Source organism: Copadichromis virginalis, linkage group LG13 (assembly GCF_057382275.1).
Source record: "Copadichromis virginalis isolate Kocher_CV1m ecotype Utaka linkage group LG13, C_Virginalis_male_GT1.1, whole genome shotgun sequence".
Classification (NCBI taxonomy): domain Eukaryota; kingdom Metazoa; phylum Chordata; class Actinopteri; order Cichliformes; family Cichlidae; genus Copadichromis; species Copadichromis virginalis.
Window position 1 is genome coordinate 2979154 of NC_140630.1, and position 11208 is coordinate 2990361.

An 11208-nucleotide genomic window follows, 5' to 3' on the forward strand; every position below is an offset into this window, starting at 1 on the left:
CATTTGACCTTAGAACTGAAGAAGCTTCTTGGATGAGAGGTGAAACGTCTTCAAGCAACTTAAAGAAGTCCAGACGCTTTTCTTTCCAAGCTCCTTTGACTACGATGACCTGGATGACTGAGAACCTTCACAGACAACATACGTCAGAGTTGGCTCAGAGCGATCCTGCCACAGAGAGTCGGTCCTCATGTGCAGCTGCTAAGTGACGAGGGGCTTATGTGTGTTGATAATGCAAATAACGCACACATGCAAACACAAGCAAGGAGACCAAGCAGAAAAGGGACGAATAAAACACGACCTAGAACATGTTATGAGTAAATGGTGACCTTGTGAGTCTCAGGATAACTCCACCTGAAGACCTGAAAACATTTTGATGATGACCTGTTTACAGTGTTCAATACTCTTAAATAAAGGGTGTATTTGATGGTAATTATTATACAGTTTGTCGATTGCTGTTCTTCATTCTTTTCAGACGTCAGACGTCTATTTTGTCGTCACACTGTGACTCAGGTGTGAGCCCACTGGACAGCTTTAGTGGACAGATGTTAAAGTTCTGTAGTTTTCCCTGTTGATAAAGACTCCCACCACTCATTGCCACCCATACAACAGTGCTGTCAGAGTCCTGGGTCTCCCCACCCAGCATGTTTAGTTCTTTGTGATTTTTGTATTATTGTACTTGTGTGAGTTGTTCTATGGTTTCTAGTTTCGATCCCTTGCCCTTCATGTTTCTCTGTGTCCCCTCTGTTCTGTGTAGTCTGTGTCTGCATGTTTGAGTTCCCCTCTGTGTCTCTCGATTCTTAGAGTCCTCTGCCTTATGGTTTGTGTCTCTGTGTTTCTTAGTTGCTGTCTCCACTGTGTCAAGTTTGCGTCTCTGTGTCATACTTCCTGTTTTACTTTGATGGTCCGTGTCTTATGTGAATGCGTCCTGCTTTGCTTGTCTCGTCAGTCCTGATTTCTCCCAGCTGTGCCCTCCTTCTGTGTCTCATTCCACTCGTTACTTCCCAGTGTATTTAAACCCTGTGTTTCTCTGAGTCAGTGTTGTGTCGTCCCTCATGCTGTGTGGATCTCCCTGTGAGTTTATGGTGTCATTCTTCAGTTTGGTTTGCTTTTGTATGCTTTTCCCAGCCAGCAAATAAAGCTGTGGTTTTGAGTTCACCCCTTGTGTCTAAGAGCCTGCATTTTGGGTCCAATTCCTGCCTGCCACACAGCGATTCATGACAAGTACAAGGACATTTTCTGTGAATAAATGAATTTTCTACACGTTTATCTTTTTATCTCCCGTCCGGCTCTGCAGCAATCACAGTTATTGTCTGAAGGACAAGAAAAATACCCAACAGATTTATTTTCCCAAGTAGGCCAGTACAGCTTTTGCTATACTGCTGACACGAAGGCAGACGAGTGAATCGCGTGTGGGGGACTGTTAGATAACTCACAGCCTCACCCACAGGGACCCGCATGGACCGGGGCTGAGCAGGGCGCTTTTCCTCTGGAGGAATGTAGCTGTGTATGCCCTCAGTGCAGCCACTGAGGCCTCTTTCTAAGAGACTGACACATAATAGCTTCCTGAGGTTTGTATGATAAATGAATGAGGATTAGCCCCGCCCACTTATAGCACGCTCTGCTCTTGGAGCCTGGCTCTCGTTTTGGCCATGAAACAAGTTTTCTTAACTTTTTCGGTGTCCGGGAATTAGACACAGGCTTAAATAAAAGCTTCACTTGTATTCAGGTGTCAGGTTATGAAACCCCACAACTGGTTAGTTCTGTGCAGCAGGAGTGCAGTGATGGGCTGAGTTGGTCATAAGAGACAAATACATGACAAAAAAGACACGAATGCTTAAATGTGTTTCACTAAAGCAGCAGTTTAAAAAGCTTCCTGTGCCACTCGTCATTGTCGGCTAATAGTTCACATTTAGAGGATCGCTTCAGGAAGCTGTTTACAATTCACCGACCAGAAAGGAGCACAGGAAGCTCATCTGTAACGCTTGTGTGTGTGTGTGTGTGTGTGTGTGTGTGTGTGTGTGTGTGCGTGCGTGCGTGTGAGTCAGTCTGGCACCTCCATATGGTGAACCTTGTCCAGAGATCTCCATTCAGCCTTCAGCCACGCCTCCATGAATCCAGGGTTTTCTGCATATTTGTGTGTGTGTGTGTGGAGGGGGAGGTGCTTGATGCCTCCTCCTCCTCCTCCCGTTGTTCCTACTTTACACACACACCCTTTTTCCTCTGTGTCTCAGTTCTGCTTTCTCACTTTCAGCTCCAGCAGCGTCTGCAGCTTCTCCCGAGTTTCCTTCCTCTTTGAGTCTCTGCTCCGTGCGTAAGTCAGGATGAGCGGCGAGGGACCGATGGGCCCGCTGCAGGCCAAGATGCTGAAGGCGAAGGAGATGAGCAACGAGGAGAAGGTGTACAGATACAATGGTGTGCTGTACTCGACCCTCCTGTCTCCCAAGGAGCATTTAAAGTGTCTGGAGAAGATGCAGGCCAGAGAGGACGACATCATGCTGGTGGCTTACCCCAAATGTGGTGAGTAATGCTGATCGAGTCAAAAAGATCTGTTAATGAGCTGAAGATGAGAGCCTTTCATTTAAAAACGCCAACATGTTTTTAGTCGTGTTTAAACTCCATCAGACGGTGTGACCTCTGACCTATGAGCTTTCTAGGTGCAATCCCTGAACTCTTCACTCTGCAGCAGCCAGACTCCCTCAAGAGTGCACGACAATGTGCAATCAATCATGAGCCGACTACTCAGAGATGATTTAAAAGGCGAGGAAAAGGTTCACACGCCGGATATTAATCAGAGCAGGCAAACAAATCCAACAGGGAAACCAGCTGTAAAACAAAGACAGAGAGGAGGTCAACTTTAGGGGCAGGGCAAAGATTACAACAGCGGGAAACACGTGAAACCAGGAAGTGACGAGTCTGAAATGAGAGCACAAAAAACAAACAGACGAGTATCAGGGAAAAACGGGGAAGCCGCCACAGTTGAAGTTCGGGACCTGCTCGGCTCATTTTTACTTCCTTATTTTGTTCTTAGACAGCTGTGCATGACTAACAGCTCAACACTGATCCTTTTCCTCAGACGAGCAAAGGGATACCCCTCTCTGTGACATCATGCAGATCTGAGAGTATAAAAGCTGTGTGAGCTTTAGTCTCACAGGGAAACACTGAGCTCAGCATTAGAAACATGTTTAATGTGAACATTCACCACCACTTCATATCAAATCTACCAGGTTACAGCAAAAGTTGAAACTTGTTTTCTGTTGGAGAAACTTTTTAAAGGCCGTCAGTGGATGGTAGCTGAGTCTGCCCTCTGCTGGGACCTCTTAAAAACACTCTCCTGATGACTTCATGCTCTTGGCTGCTTATTTCAGGTCATATTGAATAAAAGGTTTTAGCTCAGTTAGTAAAATGTACATTTTTGGTCATTGAAGTGTCAGAAAGGATTATCCAATATATTCTCATTGACTAACAGCTGATGATTGACAAGCCAGTGAGCGTGCGGCTCTTTGGCTAATGCTCCACCAAAGCCAGCGTCACGCAAATATAAGCAAACAGATCTGCACAGAAACGACCAAAGAGAGCACGAAAGGGTTATAGGCCTTATATCTGTGTAATCTCTGCAATGATAGCACAACCGCACGTGTGTGTGTGTGTGTGTGTGTGTGCAGGTTTCAACTGGATGGTCGGGGTGATAAAGAAGATCATCACAGCGGCTACAGGCGTGAAGTCGGAAAGCAAACTCCCACCGCTGATCGAGTTTCATGGACCAGAAAATTTAAAGGTTGTGTGTGTGTGTGTGTGTGTGTGTGTGTGTGTGTGTGTGTGTGTTGTATAATGTATATGAGACACTAAAAATCAGTCATTATTATTACAGTTATTGTTAGAAACCGGCCTCCTGTCTGCAGGTGTGCTGTACAGGTGAAAGGTTGAGCCGTGCAGAGCGCCTCTGTGTTTGCGTGACACACCTGCTCCTGTGCAAACACAGATACCATCTAACAGCGCGGGCGCGGCGACACGTCTGAAGCACTTGTGTGTGTGGTGCTTTTAGCTACAGTGGGGCAAAAAAGTATTTAGTCAGCCACCGATTGTGCAAGTTCCCCCACTTAAAATGATGACAGAGGTCAGTGATTTGCACCAGAGGTACACTTCAACTGTGAGAGACAGAATGTGAAAAAAAAATCCATGAATCCACATGGTAGGATTTGTAAAGAATTTATTCGTAAATCAGGGTGGAAAATAAGTATTTGGTCACCTCAAACAAGGAAAATCTCTGGCTCTCACAGACCTGTAACGTCTTCTGTAAGAAGCTTTTCTGTCCCCCACTCGTTACCTGTATGAATGGCACCTGTTTGAACTCATCATCTGTATAAAAGACACCTGTCCACAGCCTCAAACAGTCAGACTCCAAACTCCGCCATGGCCAAGACCAAAGAGCTTTCGAAGGACACCAGGAAAAGTATTGTAGAGCTGCACCAGACTGGGAAGAGTGAATCTACAATAGGCAAGCAGCTTGGTGTGAAAAAATCAACTGTGGGAGCAATCATCAGAAAATGGAAGACATACAAGACCACTGATAATCTCCCTCGATCTGGGGCTCCACGCAAGATCTCATCCCGTGGGGTCAAAATGATCATGAGAACGGTGAGCAAAGATCCCAGAACCACACGGGGGGACCTGGTGAATGACCTGCAGAGAGCTGGGACCAAAGTAACAAAGGTCACCATCAGTAACACACTACAACGGCAGGGAATCAAATCCCGCAGTGCCAGACGTGTTCCGCTGCTGAAGCCAGTGCATGTCCAGGCCCGTCTGAAGTTTGCCAGAGAGCACATGGATGATACAGCAGAGGATTGAGAGAATGTCATGTGGTCAGATGAAACCAAAGTAGAACTTTTTGGTATAAACTCAACTCGTCGTGTTTGGAGGAAGAAGAATACTGAGTTGCATCCCAAGAACACCATACCTACTGTGAAGCATGGGGGTGGAAACATCATGCTATGGGGCTGTTTTTCTGCCAAGGGGACAGGACGACTGATCCGTGTTAAGGACAGAATGAATGGGGCCATGTATCGTGAGATTTTGAGCCAAAACCTCCTTCCATCAGTGAGAACTTTGAAGATGAAACGAGGCTGGGTCTTCCAACGTGACAATGATCCAAAACACACCGCCCGGGCAACAAAGGAGTGGTTCCGTAAAAAGCATTTGAAAGTCCTGGAGTGGCCTAGCCAGTCTCCAGACCTCAACCCCATAGAAAATCTGTGGCGGGAGTTGAAAGTCCGTTTTGCTCGGCGACAGCCCCAAAACATCACTGCTCTCGAGAAGATCTGCATGGAGGAATGGGCCAAAATACCAGCTACTGTGTGTGCAAACCTGGTAAAGACCTATAGTAAACGTTTGACCTCTGTTATTGCCAACAAAGGTTATGTTACAAAGTATTGAGTTGTATTTTTGTTATTGACCAAATACTTATTTTCCACCCTGATTTACGAATAAATTCTTTACAAATCCTACCATGTGGAGTCATGGATTTTTTTTTCACATTCTGTCTCTCACAGTTGAAGTGTACCTCTGGTGCAAATTACTGACCTCTGTCATCATTTTAGGTGGGGGAACTTGCACAATCGGTGGCTGACTAAATACTTTTTTGCCCCACTGTATATGATAAACAGGCATGGTTTAAGAAACTGGAAGGCTTTGCTCCAGGGGAGGCACATTCACTGTCTGCAGCGTTCGTGTCTCTCAGTACAGTTTATAGCCGTTACCTTCTGATGAAAATAAAGATGTCATTCAAACCCAGAAACCACAGAAGTGCATTTTCCCCTCATGCATTTTTCTTTAATGTGAGCTCATTTTTACTGTTAGGCTCCACTACAGTGGCTTTGCATGATTCGCTTCAGAATAATCTGCATTTATATTGTACTGGGCCGACTGTGGGCTAAAACCCTAACCCAGATTACTAATTTAACAGTCTGAACACTGATGTTTGTAAAATATGCACTAAAATAAGACAATATTTCATCAGCTGCTGCTACTGGCCGAGCCTTGTTCATTAAATTTAACAATTAAAAAATATAAACATAAAGTAATTAGCAATTATTCGGACTCTCTCAGTTCTATGTGACCGGGAGAAGGCTGTCCGTTTTCTCATCGTTACAATTTTAAACCAAAACACATCAAATAAATTAAAGAAGGAGGGCTCGTTGTACTGGAACCCCGGAGCACACATTGATGAGGAGCTGTGTGGATGTTATTTTACAGCACAGTACTGACGAGGTCCCTGATCCACATCTGGATTCCTGTCAGGCTTCTCCTCAGCGTTCAGTCACTGAACGTCTGTGAGCTGCTTCAACATTTTATGAGATAAAAGGTTTAAATCAGACCCCGAGATGAAGATCACATCTATGTAAAAACAGAGCAAAATGTCTTTTCAGTCTTTGCTTTCTTCAGGAAGTTGGTTTGTCTGCTCCCATGTGGAAGTCATTTAATAGGCTGATTCCTACACAGTTCATGTTTAGAGTATGGAGGCCTTTTCCTCAGTTTCTTTTGACAGCACTGATTTGATCCCAGAGTCGCCTGAGGAAGAAAAACCAGTAAAACCTGTGTTTAATAACTGCAAGTTAAAAAGTACAGTTAGATCACACGTGCCTGCCTAAAGTAGAAGAACTAATATATTTGTATGAAGTCATATTAGGTGAAAGGTTGGATTCAAGCACGCCAACTTAACTGTAATCAAACAGTTTGTGTAGTGAATATTTTAAAAGAATAAATCCTGAAACTACGTTTAAACGTTTGTGTTTACAGCTTGACTGCAGCTGAAATCACTTCCAGGTGTGACGTAATCATGTGAAGCAGCTGCTTTGTTTGTTCCTGTTTGGATTCACAGCATTTTCCTCATAATTTTCCAAAACTTAAATTCGGTTTAGCTGGAAATAAATCAAAGATACTTAAAAAATAAAAAAATAAAAAAATAAATTTGTATTTATGTAGCACCTTTCAAGACAGAATCACAAAGTGCTGCACATAAGATTATAGCAGTCAACAAAGTCAACAGAGTTCAGCATTTTTGTGGTTTGACTCTGGGAAAAGCAGCCGATTGGCTCACTGAGGAGCAGATGTGATTCCCTGAAGGTGCTTTTTCACTTCCTGTTTGAAAGAAAAGGCACATCTGGACGTGTTGCAGCTGTTCAGTCACAAACGTGCAGACAGTAATTCATCGTGAGTCGAACCCTGTAGCATTACAACCCTGACAAATTACAGCACAGGAAGCAAAATCCTTAAAAGCAAAGTCTGGAAATTCTGCAAATTTGCTTTAAGCAGACTGAATCGACCCAGAGAATGTGAAGCTGCAGACCTTTGGTACACTGGGTTCCTGAAAAGCCACACCCTGGGCCAAAGTGTTTGCACAAGCAACGCCTTCCCTGCTTTCACCACAACAAGACTCTAAGTGCATGTCACAAAATGTTGGGTAAATATGGTATGTTTTGTCCACCCTCAGAACATGGAAGAAGCTCCTTCTCCAAGACTTCTGGGGTCTCACCTTCACCCCGACAACATTCCTGCTTCCTTCTACGAAAAGAAGACTAAGGTGAGTTTCACGAGCTCTGCAGGAGACGTTCAGCTGCATACTGCTGCCACAAGCATCTGTGTAAAACTCAAGCTCTCATTCCCACAACGAACTGCAGCTTTTCCAAATGTAACCCCAGGATTTAGATGCTTGGTTGATGACAGTGGAAACTCTGTAAGAAAAAGAACAGACCGACGCATGGACCCTGCTTTGAGGAAAAATGTGGCCAATGTTCAGAGTAGTTGTAACTGTTGTTCCCGTCTTTCTGTTCTTGTATCCTTTCTCTCGTCTCTCCAGGTCAATAAAATCTCATTTGTGTGGTTTTTCTTGCACAGATTCTGGTGGTCTTCAGAAACCCGAAAGACACAATGGTCTCCTTCTATCATTTCTCCAACAGCAACCCAGCGCTCCCATCCGCAAAGTCCTGGGACACCTTTTACTCCCAGTTCATGAGTGGAGAAGGTGAGCAAACAAACCGAGCATAATACTTATTAATGTGAGGAACGCTGGACACACTGTGGTCCAAACCTTGTCCATAAAAATACCAGCTTTTGTTTCACTCTTTGATTTGGCTTCATAATCCTGAGCTTTGCTGCACTTGTGGCCTCACAAATAGCACATAGTGCTGACTCAGCAGGGTCACGGTGGAAATGTTGGATTGGTCCAAGTGGGGCAAAGAGCTGCTGTGGCCCCACTTAGTGAGTTTGCTATGAAGCACTGCAATAAAACAGTTAGTTTAGTTGCTTATCAGGCCTGGACTGAGCACAGAGAGATGCTTGTCAGAGTATAATAAACACAGATACCATAACCTGTAAGTAAGAGATTTATAATGTCTATTAAAAGAGAAAAAGTACAGAAGAAATACTCGGTCCAAGACTGTGAGTTTCTGTGATTCTGAAATTGGATTTAAAAAGAGCAAAAATTATTTAAAATAAATTCTTCTGACTGTAAAGAAAACTATCAACGAGTGGCACAGAAGTTACTGCCAAGAGTGTATTAAAAAAAGGCCTTGGTTAGCTTGAGACACCAGAGATTATTCCATCAGGTTTATCACTAGACAGTACTTGGTTTGCTAAAATTACTCAGCTTTAGGTGTGAAAAACGATTTAGTCAAAGGAGCTTGGAAAGAAAAGCGTCTGGACTTCTTTAAGTTGCTTGAAGACGTTTCACCTCTCATCCAAGAAGCTTCTTCAGTTCTAAGGTCAAATGGTGGAGAGTCCCAGATTTAAACCTAGTGGGAGTTTCCCCCCACAGAGGGACAAAAGGACCCCTGATGATCCTCTAATCGCCTGAGCCAAGGTGTGAAAACGGGTGTGGGTCACAATCAGCCAAGGGTGAGCTCATTGTGAAACCTGGCCCCACCCTGTCGTGTGATTTCCTGAGGTCAGATGGCCCAGGATGTGAGTGGGCGACTGGGGACCATGACCCTCGTGGGGACACTCCCATAGGCCTTAAAATCTGGGACTCTCCACCAGTTGCTTTTATAACTGAAGAAGCTTCTTGGATGACGCTTTTCTTTCCGAGCTCCTCAGACTACGATGACTGAGAACCTTCACAGACATAAAAACTATTTAGTTTAGCTTTGGATGCTAAAAATATCTTGGTCAAATTTAGGCGTTAAGAATGGGTTAAGCAATAATTTGGTTACCTTTAGGTCCTAAAAATTACTTCAGAGCTTCTGAAAAAACTGTTTCTGAAGCATTAGAATGAATGAGATTATTGATTTGGAAATCAAGCCATCGTCAATACTGGGAAGAACCCTGACAATATGTTTTTGTGAAAAAATGACTTCATAGATTCAAATCGTTTTTGATTAATTCATTTGAACCTAGACCTGGAAATTACACGTCTCAAATTGAGATATTCTGATATGATATATATAATTTATTCAGATTAAAAAAATCTATAAAATTTGATTTTAAATCTGAAGACTAGAATTACAGAAGCATTTCTAACTAAGCATGGGAAAGAGTGGCTTCGATTTTGGGGGCCATCTTCTGACCTGGTGATTCATTAATTTTTTGTCATTGTTTGTGTGTAGTTCCCTGGGGGTCTTACTTTGACCACGCCTTAGGTTGGGAGAAGAAGATGGACGACCCCAATGTCATGGTCGTTACATATGAAGAGCTGAAACAGGTAAAGCTGCATTTGACATAGAACAGTTAGACACCGCAGGGGTTTGCGGTAATGTGCGGTAATGATTCTTCTGTTTCCCGTAGGACCTGAGCGAGAACATCCGTAGGATCTCCAGCTTCTACGGCTTCAGCCTGACAGAGGCTCAGGTGCAGCAGATCGCAGATGCGAGCACCTTCAAAGCCATGAAGGAAAGCTCCAGCAGCTCCCACGGCAATATGGGGAATGTCTTCTTCAGGAAAGGTGCCCAGAAAGTAGCCTAGAAAACGAGAAATGCATACTGTGATACTTAGCCAACATCTTATCAATCCTCAGGTGGAATCCAAATGCAGCTGTTTCACTTTGTGATGTTTGTGTCCCTGCAAAGGTGAGGTTGGAGACTGGAAGAACCATTTCACACCAGAGCAGAGCCGAGAGATGGACGAGGTCTTCAACAAACGTCTGGCAGGAACAAAGATAGGAGCCAAACTTAACTATCAAGCACACTGTCAGTAGGAGGAAGACACAGGAGAGCTTTGGGAAAAGGCATCTTTATGTGGGTTTACCTTTAATATTGTTAAACTTAAATTAGTGGATGAGGCTCAGTTCACAGCCAAAGACCCACTGTTAAAATCTCAAGTAAAACAAGCAGAAAAAAAGGGATAGAAAGAGGGAAAACCGATCTCATGATTCAAGCATTTTAACCCCAATATGCAAATGTAGTTTCAACCGAAGTCTGATTGTGTTGTGATTAGAACCTATTCTGCTCATTTCCAGCTCCATATTTCTATCCTTGGACTGGAGTAACTTTGCATTATTCACAGCACCAGTATTCAAGCAATATATGCACCACCCACTTCTCAATTTGAACATCAGATGGGGGTGGGGCTCCTGTGCCTCAGATGACCTCTTTTTGACATCATACAGATCCAAGAGTAGAAAAAACTGTCACAAACTGAGTGTTTATAGCAGTCTGCAACCGGAGCTTTTGACTGACAGGGATTATTGTATCTCATTATTTAAAACTCTGGTCAAGTTTAATATGAACATCCATCATTAGACCAGGAAATAAGGAAAACTAACTCAAATTAAAACCGCTTTTTGTTTCCTTTAAATCACATAAAGTAGATAAAGTGAGAGATGTTTGGTGTACTCCTGATGATTCAAATCAAATGAGCACACTCGTTCGAACGGCAGCTACCTGGAACCATGATGGTGCAGTTCAGGAAACACTCCTGTGGCTGATTCTGTGGCAATCAAACAATACTGTAAAACAGTCACATTTTGAGTTACATGTACATTACTACAAACAGCACATCGCTGGAAGATATCATTGCAATAAACAATAGATCTCTTTTGTCTTGACTCTGTCGGGTTTTTTATGATGAAACAATTTTAAAGTTTACTCTCGGGGGACATCTGAATGTTTTGAGGAAGTTGGATGACTTTAATCTTAAATCTCAAAAGTTTAGCTTTTCAATCTTAATTTAAGGTACAGTCAGTACTTTTTCTGGCTATTTTGTCTTTTTTTTAAAAGC

The 11208-nt window shown here is 43.4% G+C and overlaps 1 protein-coding gene across 1 annotated transcript; it reads left to right on the forward strand.

The window, feature by feature from the left end:
• The first annotated feature begins 2232 nt into the window (after positions 1-2232).
• sult6b1 (sulfotransferase family, cytosolic, 6b, member 1) lies at positions 2233-11035 on the forward strand. Its single transcript, XM_085476941.1, has 7 exons — positions 2233-2517; positions 3663-3775; positions 7490-7579; positions 7894-8020; positions 9600-9694; positions 9778-9934; positions 10059-11035. Exons 1-7 carry the CDS (start codon positions 2322-2324, stop codon positions 10184-10186), a joined length of 906 nt encoding a protein of 301 aa, XP_085333067.1. The 5' UTR covers positions 2233-2321; the 3' UTR covers positions 10187-11035.
• Positions 11036-11208: the final 173 nt, after the last annotated feature.